The sequence below is a fragment of the Mirounga angustirostris genome, unplaced genomic scaffold (assembly GCF_029215605.1).
Source record: "Mirounga angustirostris isolate CCGP_5_RB_7025 unplaced genomic scaffold, mMirAng1.0.hap1 SCAF_8, whole genome shotgun sequence".
NCBI classification, from domain to species: Eukaryota; Metazoa; Chordata; class Mammalia; order Carnivora; family Phocidae; genus Mirounga; species Mirounga angustirostris.
In genome coordinates, this window is record NW_026991716.1 from 8,310,744 (window position 1) to 8,333,360 (window position 22,617).

Genomic DNA, 22,617 nt, shown 5'->3' on the forward strand with positions numbered 1-22,617 from the left:
ACATTCACATTGTTATGCAACCATCACCACCACCCACCTCCAGAACTCTTTCCATCTTGCAAAACTGAAACTCCATATCCGTTAAATAATAGCCCCATTCCTTCCACCCCTCAGTCTGTCTACTGTGAATACACCATTCTACTTTCAGTCTCTATGAATTTAATTACTGTATTCCAGGTACCTCACTTAAGTGGAATCACACAACGTTTGTCCTTTTGGGACTTATTCACTTAGCACAATGCCCTCCAAGTTCATCCATGTTGTAGCGTATGTCAGAATTTCCCCCATTTTAAGACAATAATACTCCATCGCATAGATAGACTACATTCTGTTTACCCATTCATCCGTTGATAGACACTTGGGTTGATTCCACTTTTTGGCTGTTGTGAATAGTGCTGCTACCATGGGTGAAGAAATACTCCTTCACGACCCGGCTTACAGTTCTTTGGGGTAAATACCCAGAAATGGGATTGCTGGATCATATATAATTGTATTTTTCATTTTTTGAAGAACCGCCATATTGTTTTCCACAGTGGCTGCACCATCCTACGCACCCACCAGCAGCGCACAAGGGTTCTAATCTCTCCTCATCCTTGCCAACACTTATTATTTTGTGTGTTTTTTTTTTTTAAATAATAGCCATTCTCATGGGTGTGAAGTGGTGTCTAACTGTGGTTCAGCGTGTGCCTTTTAAGATGAACTTAAAAGTTCATCTGGTAGTTGAAAAGCAATTCTGTTAGAAGCCTCCTGTAGAACTGAGTGGTGCTGCTGTGTTTCCACTTTTGCCTTGGAACAGTTTGCCGGGGAACATTCCAGATAGCCACCCGTGACTCACTCCCAGGAAGAGGACGGGGGAGTGGGTTGTTTGTGTGTGTGGGAGGGAGCTTTCAGTTCCTAACAAAGTCTTGCGTTTCGGCATTAACTACTGACAGTTAAGGGAAAGGATTCGGGTTAGGTTAGGATCAGAGACCATTAGAGCCAGAAGGGACATTAGAGATCAGGTCTCCCAAATCACATGTTTGGCCCCTCAGTCCCCCAAAATATTGAAACCCAGAGCATGTAAGTCTTCTTTTCTTTTTTTTTTTTAATTTTTTTTTTTTTTAAGACTTTATTTATTTGCGAGAGAGAGAATGAGAGACAGAGAGCATGAGAGGGAGGAGGGTCAGAGGGAGAAGCAGGCTCCCTGCCGAGCAGGGAGCCCGATGCGGGACTCGATCCCGGGACTCCAGGATCATGACCTGAGCCGAAGGCAGTCGCTTAACCAACTGAGCCACCCAGGCGCCCTAAGTCTTCTTTTCTTGACTTGCTGGTAGTGACAGTGTCTTGACCCTGTCCCCAGTATCTGGCATATAGCGTCAACCAGTAAATGTTGGCAGAATTAATCAATGAATTACCTAAGGTCGCCCAGCTGACACCTGAGAGTCAGAACTAGGGATTCAGATTATGGTGGCAGAAAAATGGCAGATTGTGTCAGTGATCCAGTGAGCCTTTCTTTCCTCTTTATCGATCACTGGGGTGACAAGATCAGATGGTGTTTGCACGGTGATCCTTATTCTTCCTTGGAGGGTTGCGAGGACACACCTTCTTTAAGACAAGCCCAGCTGACAAGACCGTCTGGAGGCTGAGGAAGTCTGGGCCAGCTGAGTGATAGGCACCAAGCTGAGCAGGGAGCCTGGTGTGGGGCTCGATCCCAGGACCCAGAGATCATGACCTGAGCCAAAGGCAGACACTTAACCATCTGAGCCACCCAGGCGCCCCCATAACTTTGACTTTCTACTTGCCAATTCCTTTACGTTTTGAACCTTGCTAAAATGGTTATTTTTCTCTCCATTGTGTGTTTGTGTGTGAGAGAGAGAGAGAGAGAGAGAGTGTTGGTGGTGGCGTATTTAGGCTACATAAGGTATGACCGTGGGGAGGTGGGTGGGGGGTGGGGTAACTGGATGATGGACATTAAGGAGGGCACATGATGTGATGAGCACTGGGTGTTATATGCAGCTGATGAATTATTGAACTCTACATCTGAAATAATGTACTATGTGTTGGCTAATTGAATTTATAATTTTTTTTTTGAGATTTTATTTATTTATTTGACAGAGAGAGAATGAGAGAGCACATGAGAGGGGGGAGGGTCAGAGGGAGAAGCAGACCCCCCGCCAAGCAGGGAGCCCGATGCGGGACTCGATCCAGGGACTCCAGGATCATGACCTGAGCCGAATGCAGTCGCTCAACCAATTGAGCCACCCAGGCACCCGGCTAATTGAATTTAAATTAAAAAAAAACTATGACCACATGATGTAGGCTAGGATCACAATTCACCTTCTCTCTGTCTTTCAGGGTAGAAAGTGATGGCGGGCAGTAGCGGGCCTAAATTTTTGGAGAGACCAGTGAACACGAATGATCTAATAGAGGGGGAAACTCAGCACAGTCATTTTTTAAAAACGAAACGAAAGGTGCACCTGAGTGACTCAGTCGATTAAGCAGCCAACTCTCGATTTCGGCTTGGGTCTTGATCTCAGTGTCATGAGTTCAAGCCCAGCATGGAGCCTGCTAAAAAAATAAATAAATAAATGAAACGAAACAAAAAATTCTCCGAAGATATTTCTGTGAATCATCAGGGGTCCAAAGTAGTCTTGGTTTTTACTGGGAAAACAAAGTGAGCTCAGGCGGAGCGGGTGTTCCTGCCTCCAACCCCACCTCAGTGGCAGCCCTAGTGAATGTCACTAACAGCTACTGTTTTCTGTAGTGTGAAAAACTGTGGAGGCTGAATTTGAGGCTCTATTCAGATATTTGTATCCTCAATCCTTTTTCCATTAAGTGTCTTCCAAAAGCGAAGTTTTCACTCCAAATACTCCGGGAAGTTTGAACCGCTCTTCCACGTGTCGTTAATGATTACATAGCTTGATATATTTTGGTTTTAGGTTAAATCAGCTGATCTTTCCCACGGGTATCAGGGAATTATTTTATATTTTCTTTCAGGCCCAGTATTTTTGAGAGATAGACCAGTGAGATTTTTCTAAGGAAATTTGTTGCCTGTTTTGCACAATTGGACAGGGTTTGGCATTGGAAGTTTAAGGCGGGATTGTTTCTTTTTATGTGTGGATTTTCGCGCCACCCCTTGAGCTTGAGCGATGCTCTTGTTAATTTGGTGTTAATTTAAAATGAGCAAAATTAGATCAAAACTGCTGACTGATGACTTTGGAGAGAAGCATTTAGTTTTTTAGGTATTCAATGAAGGAAGCTTCATGGACTTGATTCATTTGCGACTCTACGGGAACAAGTGTTTTATCTTAGGATAGCACTGGGGGTGGGCGTGGGGTGGGGGAAAGAGACCCAGCAAACTGACCCCGCAGTTGCTGAGGCCCTTGTACATTCAAAAGCCCTCTGTGTGTGGGTGGAAAAGCCACTTTGGCTAGCCTTAAAGGATTGGGAACAAAACTCCGGTTCCTCGCTTCTTACACCAGACGGGGGCATGGTGAATTGTCAGTCTCCCGAACTGTTTCCAAACGAACACTCTGCTGGGGAAACAATCCAAGTCCAAGTCTTAGAGGCACCTTGGTGTGGAAATCTGGAAAGAGTAGAGAGAATCCGCGCACAAGGAAAAGGGTAACGGTTTTGAGTCTCTCTCTCTTTCTTCTCCTCCCTTACAGGTGAATTTTGTGGCATGCCAGGTCTTTGCTCTGTTTGCTGCGTTGTGGTTTCGCATCTACTTAAGTCCTGGTAAAACCAGTCCCAATGTCCGGCACACATTTGTCACCATTTTTGGCATCTATTTTGTCATCTTTTGTTTTGGCTGGTGAGTATGAGCCTCAGAAATTCTAATCTTTATCATTTGGGTGTTTTGTGGCAGTATTCTTGGCATTTTCTAGGCGCCGAGGAAAGAAACGTATTTACTCCTATTGTAGCATAATGGGGATGTCCCAGGAATGTCCATTTACTCTAAGAACCTAGAACCAATAAACTACCCGTTGGAAGTCAGTTCCGTGAATTTTGCTACAAATTATGCTTCTGTTGATCTCCCCCTGGGTCATCTAAATAGGATACTATAAAGTTTCATTTTCCAGGTGAGGAACTTTTCCTACCTGTTGTAGATACTGGTGTTTTTCTTGCATTACTGCTAGGGGGTAATTGGTGTTAGTCCTATGCTGGGAGTAGAACAATAGTTTTAGTGCTGGTTTGAGGAAACACGAGTCATTTCTCAACAGAGAGAGCCTGTAGATGACACCTTCCTCTACTAGGTAAGCTGGCCAATTACCCTGGGAGTGGCCCTTCTGGGGCGGGGGCGGGGGGAGTTTTGGGAACCAACCTTTCTAGAATGACAACTTAAGGAAATTTGTGAATTTATTCAGGATACTAGAATACTGCTCTTCAGCCTCCAATAAAAATTTGAGAAAGGATGATGAGTATTTTGAAGTAGCTACTAGGTGAAAGTCTTGGTATGTGGGAAAGGTCAGTTTGGGTCCAGGTGCTTTAAAATGAAAAAAAAACAAAAAACAAAAAAAACACCAAAACAACAAAAAGTTCTAAAGAAAGAAAGAATGCTTCTGGACTCTCAGTTGTATGTGTGCAAAAATATAAGCATTCCATTTATGGATTGCTGACATGACCAGCGCTGCCCTTGGCAGACTGTCATGACTTCCTCCTGCCATTTCAAGATCTAGTACCTTAATTACACAGAGTAAAATGCTTGATTTATTTTCTCTTACACAAACACGAGTTAATGGCTCACGCACTTCTTGGTGGGGGCGGGAGGTGGAGTGGCGGCATCATGGGGGTCCAGTAGGTCTGTTAATTTGGAATATAATCAGTGCTCCTCCTTCTCTCCGTGATGTCTTAAAGGTACTCCATACACCTTTTTGTGCTGGTGTTAATGTGCTACGGGATCATGGTCACCGCAAACGTATCCAGTATTCACAGGTAAGGTTCTGGGAGCGAGCCAGGCCACGTGAGGTTTTTCGTGACCTCTGAAATGTGTTTCCAGGGTAAAGGGGTACCTTCCCCATTTTGCCGGCCACATGTGGCATATCCTAAGTTCTCTGGGAGTGTCAGAAGGAGAGGTGGGGACCCCTAAATGCTGGGAGTGTTCAGAGGACGCTTTGCAAACGTATCAGAGTAGAAGCAGCTCTGTGGTAACCTCCAAACTGGACACAGTCTAAATGGTCACCACAGCGGGATACTACTCCGCAATAAACAGGGGGGAATGATTGATAACACACAGTCACATGGATGAAGCCTCAAAATAAATAAGTGGAATGGGGCGCCTGGGTGGCTCAGTCATTAAGCATCGGCCTTCGGCTCAGGTCATGATCCCAGGGTCCTGGGATCGAGCCCCGCATCGGGCTCCCTGCTCGGCGGGAAGCCTGCTTCTCCCTCTCCCTCTTCCCCTGCTTGTGTTCCTGCTCTCACTATCTCTCTCTCTCTGTTGAAAAATAAATAAAATCTTTAAAAAAATAAATAAATAAATAGGCGGAATGAAGGACGCCACAGAAATTCTGTTCTTGAAAATGCAAACTAACTTGTAGCGGCAGAGATCAGATCAGAGGTTACCTGGGCTGGGACGGTCCGGGGAGACGGGGAAGGGATCGGAGAGGCAGGAAGAAGCGTGCAGAGCAGGTGATGGATATGTCTGTTACCTGGAATTTGGCTGTAGTTTGGTGTGTACCTATGTCGAAACTTTGTGTACTTAAAATATGTACAGTCAAATGTTAAAAGAGGAAGACGTATTCTTACTATGATATTTTGATTTAAAAGTTATAGAAGTAACTTAATTCTGCCTTGAAGGCAACATGCTTGGATCATCGATTCGGACACGTGGGTATCTGTTTAGCATTGTCTGTGTTTCCCAGGGTCTGTGTGAAACCTCAGTATTAATTCTGCCTTCCAATAGTGCCGGAATGTAAGCTCTATGAAAACAGAGTTTGCTGTTGTATCCTCAGAGCCTAGAACAACACTGGGCACAAGGGCTCAATAAATATTTTTGGAATGACTGACCGAACACCTTTGAAAAGACATTTGCCCTGTTGTGACTTCTTTTCTGATGACTTCTCTGAAAAAGCAGATGCCTTCTTTCAGCTCCGGAAGGCTCTTTGATTAATGAGACGATTAGCACAATAGTTTTCCTTCTGAAAATCATTGAAATTTAACTTTTTCATGTATAATCTTGTACATCACTTGTAATAAATGTCCGGTTTTCAAGGGAAAATATTTTTTGCATGATTCTAAATTTTATTTTCACCCAACTCTGTCCAGATGAGCTCTGAAAAAATGAATTGTAATCATCTCTCTTCTTAATGCCTTCCTTGAAAGGGATTGTGTCACTCCTTCAGAAGGGAAATGGGAAATCCATATCTCTAAGAACAGGTTTTGGGAATGCTTGATATTATAGCAGAATGCTATCTTTAGTGGGGGGTGGGGTGAAAATGTCTGGCTTTTCCCAAACTTGAGTTCCGAAGCAATTAAACAATGAATAAAAATGTTGTTGCATCTCTACAGCACATTTTTAACGACCTTACAAATTGTGACTTGTTGGCTCTCGCCACACTTGTGTGTTGCTGACGGGGTGTGGACCATTTCAGAGGGTCAGGAACCTCCACGCACGCTCGCTCCGTGCCGGGCCCAGGGCTCGTCTCTGGCCAGGAATGGAACCCTCCAGCCTTGGCCAAGCCGAGTGGTTTCCAGACAGGCTATGACTGCTCCACCATCATAATATTGTGGTAGCAAAGGGCCGTGTCATAAGACGAGAAAGAATGCCCTCTCTCTTTGCTTGTGTGGTTGCCAAGATTGCAGAAGTAGGGAGTGGTTCATAGTTTCTGATGGAGGGAAGTTGCTTCCTGTTGAGGCAGGGGAAGAACATCAGCCTGGAAATCTGGCTCTTTCTAGCAGCGTGAGTTCAAGCAGTTCTCACAGCTTCTCTGTACGTCTCTAAAAGGTGGGGTTCAAGTTTTCTTCAGGATCAGGATTTCATGATTCTTTGTGAATTGTTTTCTGCCCCTGGCTGAGCCAGTTAGAAGAGTTCTGTCCTTTGGCTGGGAAGCTGAGGGGAAGGTCAGTCTTTGCTACCACGGGGAGTTAACCCATTTCTGGACACATGGTTGTCTTTGTCTAGAGAATTCTTGGGGCACCAGCTCTGTTTCCTTCCCAAGCCACTATATGGGACGGAAAACACGGGTGTTAATTTATTATGTCTGAACCAGTTGGAGCAGAATATAGTTTGTATCTCCTCAGACTGACAGCCTCGTATCAGAATGTGGTAACGCGGTGACCAGTTGTGGGGGTTACCTGCCTTGTGCCAAGTGCTAAGCCGGGCTCTTTTAAATAGTTTTCATTGTTTTTAATATGGAAAGTCTTATTTAGTGTATCATTTGGTATACTTAATATTTCATATCATTATTGCAAATATATTCTTTCTAGGACAATTCCATGGGATTCAGATTTTTTTTCTCTGCCAAGGGGAGGAAATGAAAGTTCAGAGAAGTAAATAGGTATACAGATCCATGAATTTGCACAAATTGAATACATCCATGTTACCACCATCCATGTTACCACCCCCTGTCCTTCGGCTTCCCAGCCAAAGGACAGGGGGAATATTATCATCACTCTGCCCCAATCTCTACCACACCCCTCCTTCTTAAAGTAACTACTCTCTCGACTTCTCACAGGAGTTTTGCCATTGCTGGGATTTGAAATCATGTTGGTCTCTCTCCAGAATATGTACTCTCTCTACCACTTCTGGATTCCTTAGATTTTTTTCAGGTTTGTCTAGACCATGAATACATTGCCCTGTTGTATTGGGACATAGTAGTTGGCGCCATCCTTAATAAGTAGCTCTTATTATAACTAGTAAGTTGAACTTGCTTTTCTCTCTGGGTGGAGGGGCAGGGGTAGGTATGGGTCTAGCTCCTGTTGAGGAGAAAGAGGAAGCAGGCATGACTGCATTCAAAAGCGCCCTGGGAGAATTTGTCTTTTGAGTTTGTTTTGTGATTTTTTGCCTTGACCCTTGCGAACTGGCTAGAGAAAGAAACAGAGCCTGGACATGGACAGGCCTAACTAACTCCATTCTGCTTCTGCTCAGGTCTTCAGAAAGTTGCTTTCTCTTATTCACTTGCTTTGTTCACCATCTTCCTGTTTTGGAAAGGGTTAAGGATGAACCCGAGGCTGGGAAAGTCTTTTTTTGGGTTGTAACATCTTTGTTTGTAAATAACAGTTAAGAGAACATAAAGACATGTAGTGCTTGAGAGTTTTCAGAACTCTTTCACACTCACTGTCTGGTTCTCCCTTGCCACCAAATGAGTTTTTATTATTCCTACTGCACTATTCTGTAGGTTTAGTCTTCATGAGTTATTTTAATGTGAATTTGTCAAGTTCAGTATAATTTAATATGAGAAAATACGTCTTCCCTGTTTTATGACCCATGTTTAAATGCTATACCTTCTGCATTTATGTCTGTCTCGGAGGGGCTCCTGAGCCATTTAAAATGTCGAATGTACTCCTTTCAGTTCATTTCAACTAACAGTACCCGAAGCCCTTCCATGGTCAAGGGTGGGAATGCCCAAGGTCACCGTGAGTTGGCGTGACAGACACATGCATACCATTTCAGCGTTATAATTGTGTATGTTGGCATGCAGAGCTAAAGAAATACTGGCAGTGTGGCAAGGAATTGTGCTGGAGGAGGGGTGGGATAGGTGGGGTGAGCCGGAGCCAGGGGACTGACTGGGAGCTGAGCCTTACCTGGTGCTTAGGCAGTTCGCAGGTAGACGAGAGGATGGAGAAGGGGGTTGCAGGCAGGGGAAGGGGCATGTGGAAGACATTTGGCCTGAAAATGGAAGCTGTAATTGTGGAGAGTGAGCAGCTGGTGTAGTTTGAACATAAGGTGGACCAGGAGCGTCGTTGGAGAGGAGTCCAGAAGGGAAAGCTAGAGCTCAGTGCATGAAGCACATCGCATGTCGCATTCAGGAGTTTTGATGTGACTGGACAGTGGGACCCATCGGAGGCTTTTAAGACAGATAATATTTATTTAGTTATTGGTCTGTGCAGCACACAGTCGTCTGCTCTTGTGAATGAAACACACAAGACATTCTTGGCCTTCATGGGGCTCTTGGTCTAGGAGGGGAGACAATGGTTGATTAGATTATCACTGTTAAAAAGAAAGCCGTAGACCCACAATGGAGTCACTTGGGCCAACTCACCAAACTGGAGCTTAATACCTAACCTCGCTGCAGTTTTCAGCCTCCCCCAGAAATGTAAGTCCTCCTCGGTCAGCCAGGAATTTTCTGGTCAGCACCAAGGAGGATCTGTCACATGGCCCTCTCCATCCCCCAAAGGGAAGATGAGGTCATCCCGCGTGGTAAGACGCTTCCCTCTAAGGGAAAGTGGCCTTGCTTAAACAATCCCTTCTCTTTTCCTAGTCGCTTCCTTATTCCACCCTTCGGCCTGTAAAAACCTTCCATTTTGTGCCACTCCTTGGAGTTCCCCTCTCCTTGCTAGATGGAATGCCAGAGCCAGACATCACTTAACGGAGATAATTAGATCTTCAGCATTTACTCAGTTGAGTTTTTGTCCTTTCACGTCTCAGATGTAGAATTGCAAATTGATGATGTTCTGAAAGGCCCCGCGTGTGCGTGCGCATGTGTGCGTGGGTTTTGCCGGTTTATCCCATGAGGTCAGGGCCAGTCTCAGTAGGAAGCCACAGAGCGATCCGGAGTATGTGGTAACCGAAGCCTCAGGCTTGGGCAGGGAGGGTCCCGAGCAGAGCCCTTGGGAACGCTAACACCTAAGGAGAAAGTGGAGTAAGATAAGCTGAGTAAGAGCCGTGGAAGAATTAACCAGAGAGGTGGGACGCAAACACAAAGTAGAAGCCAAGAGAACAAAGTGTTTGGGGAAGGGAGTGGCCGGCAGGGTGACGCTGGCCTGTATTTTACAATGATCTGGTGTAAGCACAATGGTTTGGAAAGAGGAGAATCTGAGAGCAAGACCTTCCAGGTCAGTGGTTCCCAGCTCCGGCTGCACAATGGACTTAACACCTGCTGGGGGTATCCTGTACCAATTAAGCCCGGATATCGGGGGTGAGGCCCTGGTGTCTGCAGTTTGTAAAGCTCCCTGGATGACTCCACTGTGCTGTCCCCGTGACAAAAGATGAAGGGTTCCAGGCAATGAGTGCAAAAGTGAAGGGGGAGCGCATGGACTGGGTGGCAGATTGCGATGGATGACATGTGGGGAGTGAGGGAGAGGAAGAGGAGAAAATTGATTATGTTACCGCCCTGCGTAATCATCTGATCCTCTCTGTTTCTGGTTTCAGATACTCCTTTTTTGTAGCAATGGGATACCTTACAATATGTCACATCAGCCGCATATACATCTTCCACTATGGAATCCTCACTACGGATTTCTCTGGGTGAGTATCTTTTTTTTTTTTTTTTTTAAGTTTTATTTATTTGAGAGAGCGAGAATGAGAGAGAGTACATGAGAGGGGGGAGGGTCAGAGGGAGAAGCAGCCTCCTCGCTGAACAGGGAGCCCGATGCGGGACTCGATCCTGGGACTCCAGGATCATGACCTGAGCTGAAGGCAGTTGCTTAACCAACTGAGCCACCCAGGCGCCCCTCTGGGTGAGTATCTTAATTTGGGCGGCGGGGGGCGCTTTGACTGTGGGCTTTGCCTCAGCCTCTTGGGGTCTATGAAGATGAAGCCTGCACAGGAGAATCCTTGGCGGTTGGTTAAATCAGTTGGTAAGACCGTGCTATAATGAGGTTTGGGTTGAAGATTTGATGAGCTCTGCCATGTTGTAAACGAGGGCCCGTGCGCTCTCTCTGTCCTGCCACCTGGTTCTGTAGAGTTACCCGGGAGCACAACCAGGTACCGACTTATTTATGTGTTGTCTCTGGCTACTCTTACAGAGTTGTGTGGTTGTGACAGATGACCCACACAGCCTAAGATCTTCACGACCTTGCTCTTTACAGAAAAAGCTTCCCAACCCCTAGTCTGAGGCTCTTAACACAGGGTTGGTATTTATCTCATACTAATTTTGAATAATAGAGAAATTCTTCCATACTAGTTGAGAAGCAGACCCCCTTGGGTGGCCCCTGGCTGCCCTGGCCTCTCCCCCAGATTACCTAGACTTCTAGCAACTAGAAGGTAATACCCAGCACAGCAAGAGTCTCCATACTAGCTGTAAAAATGTTGTCTGTCACCATGGCCTTAACCTAGTGGGCCACCCCTCTCCTCAGGGTCACCTGGTGAAGACCGGGGACAGAGCAGTGAAAATTTTGTATTCTGTCGATGTTTGGGAAGAGCTTTTTTATGAATCTTGAGGAACGGATGCTAACGCAGTGACTCCTCATAACACATTACAGTAGCCTTGTTACGTCTTTGGGAGCTCGGGTCTGTTCTCCGCAGCTGTCTGAGGTCAGGGAGAGCCCGCCTTCTCCCCCTCAGGTTGGATTGCACTTGATTCCATGAGTTATTGGAGGACAGGTAATGAAATAAAGGGGTTGCAACTCATGGCTCATTTCCCACCACGAAGAGGCTTAGGAAGGCAGAGGTGTTTGCTTTGAGGCACAAAGACCGTTTGTTGTCCTCAAGTTTCTGTGTCTGTGGTTTGCTCCTTCAGGCATCCGTTCTTCCTACCCTCAGGCTCTCGGATTTTCCGTCTCTCTTTGACTCGTCTCCTTTCTGCATTCCCCTCCGTGCAGGGTGTGGGGCACGGTCGTTTGGTTTTTCTGAAACAAATTCACAAACTTCCTAATCTTTACTTTCGAATGATGTGTGTGGGAAAATAGGGAAGCAACGAAGATAACCATGTAGCCAGGAAGTTATAGCATTAAAAATCATTTTTAAACAGTGATCATAACTCTCTCTAGTGTTTAATCAACAAACTTCATTTTTTGGTTTCACCCCCCAAACTGTACCCCACCGCTCCCCCCCCCCCCCACACTCTCAAGAGCTCCTGGCACTTATTAGGTGTTCAGTGAATGAATCAGTGACCTACTGTAGTTATTTTGTCAGTTCTGTTTTCAGTGCTTCTGGGAGCCTCAGTTAAAGAGCCCCTCTGGCCATATTTTGGGTTGGGATAGGGAATGAAATGCTTTCACTTCAGCCCAAAGTAGGTTATTACCGGTTTCTCATCTATATTATCTTTTCTTTTGGGGGGCACAAAACACATATTCATGCATTGATTTCTGCCAGAGTTTTTGAGTCCCCAGTATGCTAGGCACAGTGCCAGGTGTGGGGCAGGAGGAAAGGTGTTTTAGGCGGAGGGAACAACTACACGAGAGCATGGAATTATGACAGGTGCCTGCGGAGGGCCCAGAAACCTGCCTGCCTCTCCCTTACCGCCCACGTCCCTTTGTCACCGGGTCCTCTCAGGTGGGCAGCCTGGCTGTCACTAGGCTCTGTCCACTCCTCTGCACGTCCACAGCCATCACTTGGGACCACCACATGTCTGGCTATCTGCCTTTCCGCCCCGCCCCTTGTCCGGTCTGTGCTGTCTCTACCACCCAGAACGAGGCTCTAAAATATCAAAGCAGTGGTGCCTGGGTGGCTCAGTTGGTTAAGCATCTGCCTTCGGCTCAGGTCATGATCCTAGGGTTCCGGGATCGAGTCCCGCGTCGGGCTCCCTGCTCAGCAGGGAGCCTGCTTCTCTCTCTTTCTCTCTGACAGATAAGTAAATAAAATCTTAAAAAAATATATCAAAGCAGGTGATGCTCCGGACTGGATTCTTCTGCAGTCTACTCCTGCCATGCACTGAGCATTGCAGAAAAGCTTCTGGTCTGCACACACGCTAGGTTAGGTTCATGTCTCTGTGCCTCTCCCTTGCTCATTCCCCTCCTTAGAAAGCCCTTTTTCACCCTTGTCTGTGTGGAAATCTCTTACTTCACTTTCTACAACCCGGCTCAAAATCACTGCTTTGCAAAGCTTTCCCTGATTGCCACCCCCTCCCTCCCCTGTCTCCGGTCCCCTTCCTCCTGTTGGTCACTGCATTTTGGACCCTGCCTAGGAGGAGGGCTCACAGCCAGCTTTCACCGGCTGGTGCAGCCCATCCCCTGTAAATCCTACTCCCTGAGATCCTGATGCATGGTGTTTGGAGTCAGGGGGCAAAGGTGCTTCTGCTCTCACCAACTGATCTGTATGCTTGTCTAGTGTCCTATGTGTTTTATTCCCAAACTTGCTTATTCCAGTTTGTACTTAACACAGAAACTGATTATATATGGATGTGAAAGGAGAGAGAGTGGTTTCTCTCAATCTCGGTCGGGTCCTTTGGAAAGAGACCAAGGCAAGTTCATTGTGTTACAGGTAATGGGTGATGAAGGTGAAGTGGGTGGGAGGCTGGGGGGGTAGGGGGGTGCACCGGAGCCGGGCAGGATTCTGCATTCAGGTCACTGCAGTGTGGGCATCTTGACTTTCTTTTACCTTCTCGGTCTACGTTAGAGGAAACGACTCTGGAGAAAGATGCTGTCACTCGGCAGATCCATGCTCCAAAGAAGGGCTTTGGTGCTGAATCAAAAGGTTCATTCATGCATCACTCAGCAGATGCTGACTGAGATCCCTGAACCCGCTAGGCCGGGTTATAGGACACAGGGTCGAGCAAACGCTGTGGAATGAATGCACTTACAGTTACCGACTGCAAGTCTGTATGGGAAGTTCACCTCTGAGCGCATCATTGTGTACTGGGTTGATTCATGTTCCCCTGAACTCAACCTCAGAACGTGTTCTTCTTTAGAAATAGGATCTTTGTAGGTGTAACTAGTTAAGATGAGGACATACTAGATTAGGGTGGGTCCTACCTTCATAATGGCTGGTGGCCTCCTTCTAAGGAGGCCATGGGAGACACGATGCCGGGGACCCATGTAGGGAAGGCCATGTGAAGACGTAGGCAGAGGGAAGGGTGATGATAACCACAGGCGAGGGAACTCCGACGATTGCCAGAAGCCACCAGAAGCTAGAGGAGAGCACAGAACAGGTTCTCCCCCAGCCTCCAGAAGAAACCAACTCTGCCAGTGCCTTGATTTCAGACTTCTGGCCTCCAGAAAATAGTGAGGTGATAAGCTTCTGGTTTTAAGCCACCCGATTTGTGGGAATCAGTTATGGTACTTCTAGGACACCAATACACAGTGTTTTATGAATGCCTACCTTTTGATGGGCTAACAGCTGTCCCCCGCTCCTGATCATGCAGGGTAAGAATGCCTCCAGTGTCCCCAGTTCTCCCCCTTCTTGTCACACCTCCTCCTCCGTCCGTTCTGTCCATAACACCGTAAACTCTTGAATGATCATTAATTCATTTTTAGTATAACCAGAACTGGTGGAAGTTACCAGTAGGAAAAAATAAAGGGGGTTCTTGGAAAACCGCAGTGTGCTTGTGAAATGTGGTGGATCTGGGGACTTGGACGGCAGGGGACAATGGGAATCCGTCACTGTCAACCTGACTTCCAATAGCAGCATCAGACACATTTCCTCAAGTGATGTCTGCACTCGGAGGGGCATTTTTTAGATCTCCTTGTATTAAGAAGTCTCTAACATTACACACAAAACCATAGAATGTTTGGGGGTGCCTGGGCGGCTCAGTCGGTTAAGGGTTTGACTCTTGATCTCAGCTCAGGTCATGATCTCAGGGTCATGAGATTGAACCCTGCGTCGGGCTCCATGCTCAGCTCGGAATCTGCTTGAGATTCTTTCTTCTTCTCCCTCTGCTCCTCCTCCCCCACTCACACACTTTCTCTAAATACAATCTTAAAAAAACAAACACACACACAGAGTGTTTGAACTGGAAAGGACACTGTGGGAAAAGATACAAAGAAGGTGTCTGTTACCGGTCTCAGTCTCATGAGACTTAGTTCTCAGTGCCAGTGCTATTCAGTTCTTAGGCGTTTTTTTTTGTTTTTGTTTTTTTTGGTAATTATAAAACATTATTAAGCAGCATTATCTTTTCCCGCCCACCATAAATGCATAAGTGCCTCCCTGACATAAATCCATCTTCTTAGAGAAACAAATGGAGAGAGCTACATACCAACCTGAAAGTGACAAGATGTTTTAAATCTCAAATTTTCAGTTAGAGATTCTTGACCAACGTCTATTTTAATGATGAGCCTGCAGGCAAACACTAGTTCCCCTTCAGAATGGAATTCGTTTCACATGGCCATTTATTTCAGTTTTAAAATCTTATTTTGGGGAGGAATAAAGTAGTTTTTCGAAGCTGAATTCTGGTGTTTTAAAGCAGCCTGATGAGAGAGTTATTCTCTTTGGAGCATGCATCCAGGTCTAAGTGCTTAGCATACTTTATTACGTCTTTAGAATAAGAGCCCAGACAGGAATTGAATGGGATGAGATGAGATTAATGTTTATGTCAAACAACATATATATGTTTTTAATTTGGGGGAACCCATAAACTCGTGCGTTAGATGATTCTGGGGCTTGAAATTTTATTTATCATTCTGAAAGTAATCAAGTTTTCATGGGCTGGACTGGCATTAATAGTGAGGATAACACACAAGATACAGTTTTATTATTGCTGCTAATACAGTTTATATCAATACATGCAGTGGCCGATGTCCTTTGTGTTTTCTCTGTGAATGTGGGCTATTAAAAATACCAGAACATTTACTGTTCTCCTGGGGGAAGCTCAACAATTCTTTGTAATAAAGCTGGTACTTGATTTCCTTTTAAGTTTGCAATAGTGAACGGATTCTTCTTTTTTGCTCACAGAAGGGTACAAATTGAGTTTTCTGAGGAAGCAGCAAGAACCTTTATTCCCTCCTTGCAGGCTAGGCCAGATTCAGGCAGATAATTGCTCTCCTATCATGTTGGCAATTTGAGTTGCCTATGTGTTTTCGAAAACAGTCTGAAATGAGAACTCTTACACACTGATAGTGGGAGTATAAATTGGTACAACCCTTCTGGAAGGCAACTTAGCCATAAAATTTCAAGCAAGGATTTTTTTCTTTTAAAAAATCATATTCTAGGGGCGCCTGGGTGCCTTAGTTGGCTAAGTGTCTGACTCTTGATGTCGACTCAGGTCATGATCTCAGGATCATGGGATCAAGCCCTGCTCCAGGTTCTGTGCTCTGCGGGAGGCTGCTTGAGATTCTCTCTGTCCCTCCCCTGACTTGTGCACGCGCTCACTCTCTCTCTCAAATAAATAAATAAAAATCTTTACAAAATCATATTTTATGATAGGATAAATTCCTAGGAATTGAATTACCTTAAGGAAATCAAATTTATTAATACGTGTGTTCAATTGTTGTCAAGAGTAGTGAAAAACCCGGAAGCATCCTAAATGGTTCTTTGGGGGGTTGGGGGGGTCTTTATTGGTGATTTTAATAATTTTTTTAATATGATTATAATGAGAAATCCTAAATATTATTGAAATATATTTGCAAAGGTATTACAAGTACGTATTATAGTGAACTATGGCCTCTAGGATTGGGACAATAGCCCTCTGTGTTCCCCTGTGACCTTATTGGGACATAATAGAAATATAACTTTCCTGCACCCCTTGCTGGTGGAGGTGATCATTTGCCTATTTGTCCATGGAAATGTGTTTTCCTCTGTTGGTTTATGACATCCTGACCCCTCCCCCTGACCAACCCTGTAGGTGTGAATAACTGGGTTCTATAATAGGGGCAGAGAAGTGATATTTGCAGGGAGATTGCAGGATTTGCTTATTTCATGTTTCTTCTTCAGGCTTCCGCCAGCTTTTTGATAACTAGCACAGTCATTTGGAATTTAATTCCAAGGACATGAGTTTAAGTTCTACCAAATATATTTGATGGGTTCCTATTAAAATGGAGAACTGGTGATTTTGTTGTTGTTGAGTGCCAAAGTATGGAGATGACAGCTTTGAAAAGATTAATGGGAAGGGTAAAAGCCCATTCTCTTCTGATTGACTGCTGGATGGTTCCCAGCAGATACTAGGTGAACGTTGAAAAGAGTTGAGAGGAGTTCCTGCTCCCTTCAGTTGTAGTCCTAGGGAGCCTGATGGGAGGATGTATTTTGTTTGCTGTGAGTCCTGGAGTCCTGTATTTTCCTCCTCGATGCTGGCACAGTTGATAGGAGTTTGTGAGCATTCCACTAAAGTTGTAATCTCATCACTTCCCTCTTCAGCAATCTAGGGAGCAGTGGGTACGAGCAAGGCAGAAGCAGTAGGGAGGTTAGAAAGTACCATCTGAGGCTACTAATTGCACCATTCGTCTTGAACTTGGTGCCCCTGGTTGTTGTGCAAGAGGGCAGTCCCAGCCGATGTTGCTGGAGATTGCAAGTTTGTTGTAGTCCTGTTCTCCCACCCTGTCACACATAATTGCCTGACTCTTTGTTTTCCTAATGTATTAGTATTATAAGGGGACTTTCATTATAAAGAAAGAAGTAATAAAAATACAAATATAACTTTTTGGATCTAAAATTACCTGTTGGGGAAAATCCCTGAATGTCAGATTGGCTTGATGTTGGCCAGCCAGCTGTGTGATCAGCTGTCTCTTGAACCTCTAATTGAGGACTGCATAATATCATTGTTATATCCTAGTTTTACCAGGACAGAGAACATAACCACCCTAGGTACAGAGAATAAGGTAAACTAGAGAGGTTTTATTGGAATATTGTTCAAAATTGAGTTTTTGCTTAATGTTTTAAAGACAGGTTATTTTTGGTTGGAAGTTGATATGAGAAATAGAATGCGTACCACTTCTGGCAAATTGCCCTGAGTCTGTCGGAAGGCAGTGATTTTTCTGTATGTGTATGTGTGTGTTGGGTGTGGCATTTTTCTGTCTTACTTTCTCCCCCAATCACATCTCCATCTGCCCATTTTTCCTTTTTCATTTCCCCCTATATTTCTTTATCCAAATGAGAATAATAGTGTTAGGTTCAGGAAGAAAAACAGTGTTTATATATATATGCATATATATATATATATACATACACATGTATAAAACTTTATATATTTTTTGTTTATATAAATTTTTTATTGATTTATTTTTTAAAATTCGAGCATAATTAACATAGAATGTCCTATTAGTTGCAGGTGTACAGTATAGTGATTTAATACTTCCATTCATCACCTGGTGCTCATTACAGCAAGTGTACTCCTTAATCCCCATCATCTCTTTTGTCCTTCCCCTCCTTCCTCCTTCTGGTAACCATCAGTTTGTTAACCATACTTAAGAGTCTGTTTTTTGGGGCGCCTGGGTGGCTCAGATGGTTAAGCGTCTGCCTTCGGCTCAGGTCATGATCCCAGAGTCCTGGGATCGAGGCCCACGTCAGGCTCCTGGCTCAGCGGGGAGCCTGCTTCTCGCTCTCCCTCTGCCTCTCTCCCTGCTGATGCTTTCTCTCCCTCTGTATCTCTGTGTCTCAAATGAATAAAATCTTCAAAAAAAAAAAAAAGTGGTTTTTTTGTTCATTTGTTTTGTTTCTTAAATTCCAAGTAATGCATGAAATTATATGGTGTCTTTCTCTGAACTGTCTCTTGAACCTCTAATTGAGCTTAGCATTATACACTTTAGATCCATCCATGTTGTTGCATATGGCAAGATTTCATTCTCTTTTATGGCTGAATAACATATCACCTCTTCTTTATTCATTTATCTGTCAGTGGATGCTTGGGCTGCTTTCATATTTTGGCTATTGTAAATAATTCTGCAATAAACATAGAGGTGCATGTTTCTGTTCAAATTAGTGTTTTTGTATTCCTTGGGTAGATACCTAGTAGTGGAATCACTGGATCATAGGGTAATTCCATTTTTAACATTTTGAGGAACCTCCACACCATTTTCCAGGGTGGCTGCGCCTATTTGCATTCCCACCAACAGTGCAAGAGGGTTCCTTTTTTTCCACATTCTCACCAACACTTGTTTCTTGTGTTTTGGATTTTAGCCATTCTGACAGGTGTGAAGTTATATCATTGTAGTTTTGATTTGTATTTCCCTGATGATGAGTGATGTTGAGCACCTTTTCATGTGTCTATTGGGCATCTGCATGTCCTCTTTGGAGAAATGTCTGTTGGTGTCTTTTGCCTATCTTTTAATTGGATTATTTGGTTTTATGGGTGTTGAGTTGTATCAGTTCTTTATATATTTTGGATACTAACCCTCTATTGGATATGTCATTTGCAAATATTTTCTCCCATTCTGTAGGTTGCCCTTCAGTTTTGTTGTTTGTTTACTTCCCTGGGCAGAAGCTTTTTACTTTGATATAGTTCCAATAATTTTATTTTTGCTTTTGTTTCCTTTGCCTCAGGAGACATATCTAGAAAAATGTTGCTATGGCCAATGTCAGAGACATTTTGCCTGTGCTCTCTTCTAGGATTTTGATAGTTTCAGGTCTCACATTGGGTCCATTTTGGGTTTATTTTTGTGTCTCATGTGAGAAAGTGGTCCACTTTCATTCTTTTGCATGTAGCTTTCCAGTTTTCCCAAGACCATTTGCTGAAGAGACTTTTTCCCATGGAATATTCTTTCCTCTTTTGTCAAAAGATTAATTGACCATATAATCATGGTTTTGCTTCTGGGCTACTTTGTGTTCTATTGAAATATGTGTCTATTTTTGTGGCAGTACCATACTGTTTTGATTATTACAGCTTTGTAATATAACTTGAAGTCTGGAATTGTGATGCCTCCAGCTTTCTCACTACATTTTGCCATTTTAATTTCTTCTGTCTTGGTGTGGACTTCCTTGGGTTGATTTTGGGGATGGGGACTGCTCTCTGTGTCTCCTGGGTTTGGATTTCTGTTTTCTTTCCCAGATTAGGGAAGTTTTCACCTATTATTTCTTGAAATAAATTTTGCCACCTTTCCTCTTTCTTCTTCTGGGACCCCTGTAATGTAAATGTTGTTTCATTTTATGGTGTCACTGAGTTCCCTTAATCTCCTCTCATTTTTTATTATTCTTTTTTCTTTCTCTGTCCATCTTGATTGCTTTCCATTACTCTATCATCCCAGTTGCTAATCCATTCTTCTGCTTTCTCTAGTCTACTATTTATTCCCTCCTGTATATTTTTAATTTTAGTTATTGAGCTCTTTATCTCTGATTGGTTCATTTTTATGTTTTCTCTCTCTTTCTTGAATGTCTCACTGAGATCCTCCAGTCTTAAGTCCAGTGAGTATCTTTATGACCATTACTTTAAATGATCTCTCAGGCATATTACTACTTATCTCTGTTTCATTTAGGTCTCTTGCTCTGATTTTGTCTTGTTCTTTCATTTGGGACATAGTCCTCTGTCTCCTCATTTTATCTAACTCTTGTGTTTGTTTCTGTGTGTTACAAAGGTCAGCTAGGTCTCCTGCTTTTGAAAGTAGTGGCCTTATGAAGAAGAGGTCCTATAGTGCCCTGTAGTGCAGTGACCCCTGTTCACCAGAACCTGGTGCTTCATGGTTGTTTCCTTTGTGTGTTGAGTGCACTCTACCATTGTGCCTAAGCTGCATTTGCCTTCAGTTCAGTTGGCTGCCATGGTTCTCTTTGCCTGTTGTGGGCAGGTTTTGGGTCCTGTGTTGCTAATGGGCCAGTTGGGCTGCCTTGGGCTTGAGTTGTGTAGTTCAGACCAGGCATTTTCCAAGAGCTGTGGTCACACTGAACTGAAGGGTACCCTTCCTGTTTTGTTCCCTGACAGGCTGTAGGGGAGACCAGATGTCTTCCCCAGTCCACTGTTGGGGCCACAGTGTAACTGGTGTGTGTGTGGTTATTGTTCCCACTCCCCAAGGCAGGAGTCCCTTGGGAGTGGTGTTGTGCCCTGTTGCAGCTGCTTGCACAATGCCATTTTGTGGTGCTGTTCTGAATGGACTCCTGCCAAGGGCAGATCAGATGGGGCCGGAGAGAGGGGATTGTGCAGTGTTAGCAAGCTTGCTGGAGAGTGTTTGAGCTGGTTCCTGGGGGTGCCCTCTTTAGGCAGGGGTGCAGGAGAGAGGAATGGAAGATTTTTCCTTTTGGAGAAGATTCCTAAAGATTCCGTGCCTCTCAAGCACACGTTCTGAGACTTGTAAATAAATCTCCTTCTGTATACCACAGTATATTCCAGGTATTTCTCAGACTGCTGCTTCCATGCTGTATCTCAGCAGGGCTCTATGTTATGCTGTCTCTTTAGGGTTCAGGACTCAGTTTCCTATCACCCTCCAGCTGTCTGAGAGCAGAGCCCACTGATTTTTTAAGGTTCTGGGGGTAAGCCCCGCTGGTTGTAAGAACTGCAAAGTTCAGTCCCTGTGGTTTTCAAAGCCAGATGTGATGGGGGTTCATTTTCCCAGTGCAGGTCCCCAGCCTTGGGGTGCCTGGTGTGGGGTTTGCTCCTGTTCATGCTTGCAGTGTCCCTCCCTCCTACAGACAGTCTCACGAATCAGTTTGGTTCCCAACCATCTCCAGCCTTCCTACTCTTTTCAGTGTGGCCTCTTCTCTATGTTTAGCTGTGATAAGTCTTCTGCCAGTCTTCAGGTCCTTTTTTGGGTTATTTACACTGATGTGGCTATTTTCTAGCTGTATGTATGGGACAAGGTGAGCTTAGGATCCTCCTACTATACCATCTTCCCCAGAAGTTGAGCTGATTGTCTTTTTTTTTTTTTTTAAATCATGAAAAAATTTTGTAAGACAAGAGAAATGGCCCTACTTCAACCATGCTGGACTCAAACCTTGATTTCAGATTGATCAGATGGTTCCCATGGATTCAACTGCAGCACCTACTACTAGTGAGTGTGTACAAATCCATGGACAAGGCAGGGGGTGCAAAATCTGAGTACAACTAAAGTGCTAAGGCCTCATTGTTCTGAGGAAGTTCTTTGGCTACACCAAGGAGCCTTTTTGTGTCCTTTCTGCACTTGTAGTATGTGCTCGTGTGTGCTGGGTTTTGCACCTTTGCAAAAGTTAGCATGAATTCTAATCATAAACCATCAAACACGTCTTGGATTATTTTAGGTTTTGACTGAAATACAACATGGATGGTATTTGAGTTTCAACTTTTAAGTCAGTAGCTTTTTGGATTTGACTCTCATATCTCATAACTTGGGCATTCTAAATTTGTCATCTGATCTACTCATAAGTGTAAGTAAAGGATCAATGAAAAAATGTTGAGAGAGGAAGTCTTCTGAGCAAGAGCATATGGCACTCCTTCTTTCACCCATAGAAAAATGAGTAGGTAGGAGGATGCTAACTCCATCTCCTCTTAATGAACAGGTTCTAGTTCTAGTTTGCAGATTTTAGATCTGCTTTTTCACCAGTTATTAGTGTATTGTGTTTAATAAACCCATGATCACATGTGTGAGTTCCTTAAGTTGCTTGAAAGTTCTTGAGACGTTTAAAACAGAAGCAATATATTGTTGAAAGTAGTCTAGATGACAAGTAATTATATTTGGTCCACAGCTTTTTTTCTCTCCAGAAGGGACATTTTTTCCCAAGGTAATGACACCAATATAGTTTTTACATAGACCCAATAGTGCAGACTTCATATTGAATATTTATTGACCATGATCTAGAAATTCAATATTATGTATTGTATTCGTCCAGGTTCTCTGAGGAGCAGATACCAAGATGGGAACAGAAGTAAGAGATTTGTCATGTGAAATGCCTGTGAGGGAAACCGGGGAATCTGGAATAGATTGAAACGCAAGTCTGGCCCCTGAGATGAGAGAGGGAAGGAAGGAAGACAGCAGTGCAGGTCTAAAACAATT

General features: G+C 44.2%; 1 protein-coding gene across 8 annotated transcripts in view; it reads left to right on the plus strand.

Moving 5' to 3' along the window:
- MBOAT1 (membrane bound O-acyltransferase domain containing 1) overlaps nucleotides 1-22,617 on the plus strand; it is a 107,443-nt gene that overhangs the window by 52,789 nt on the left and 32,037 nt on the right. For 5 of the 8 annotated variants that reach the window (XM_045866307.3, XM_045866310.3, XM_064597110.1 and 2 more), the window contains exon 2: nucleotides 10,292-10,387. In XM_045866307.3, coding sequence (XP_045722263.2) covers nucleotides 10,292-10,387 — 96 coding nt within the window. Of the gene's footprint in view, nucleotides 1-1,037; nucleotides 1,060-3,647; nucleotides 3,794-4,836; nucleotides 4,915-10,291; nucleotides 10,388-22,617 lie in introns of those variants that run through there. The other 3 variants (XM_045866308.3, XM_045866312.3, XM_064597111.1) reach the window with 2 other exon arrangements.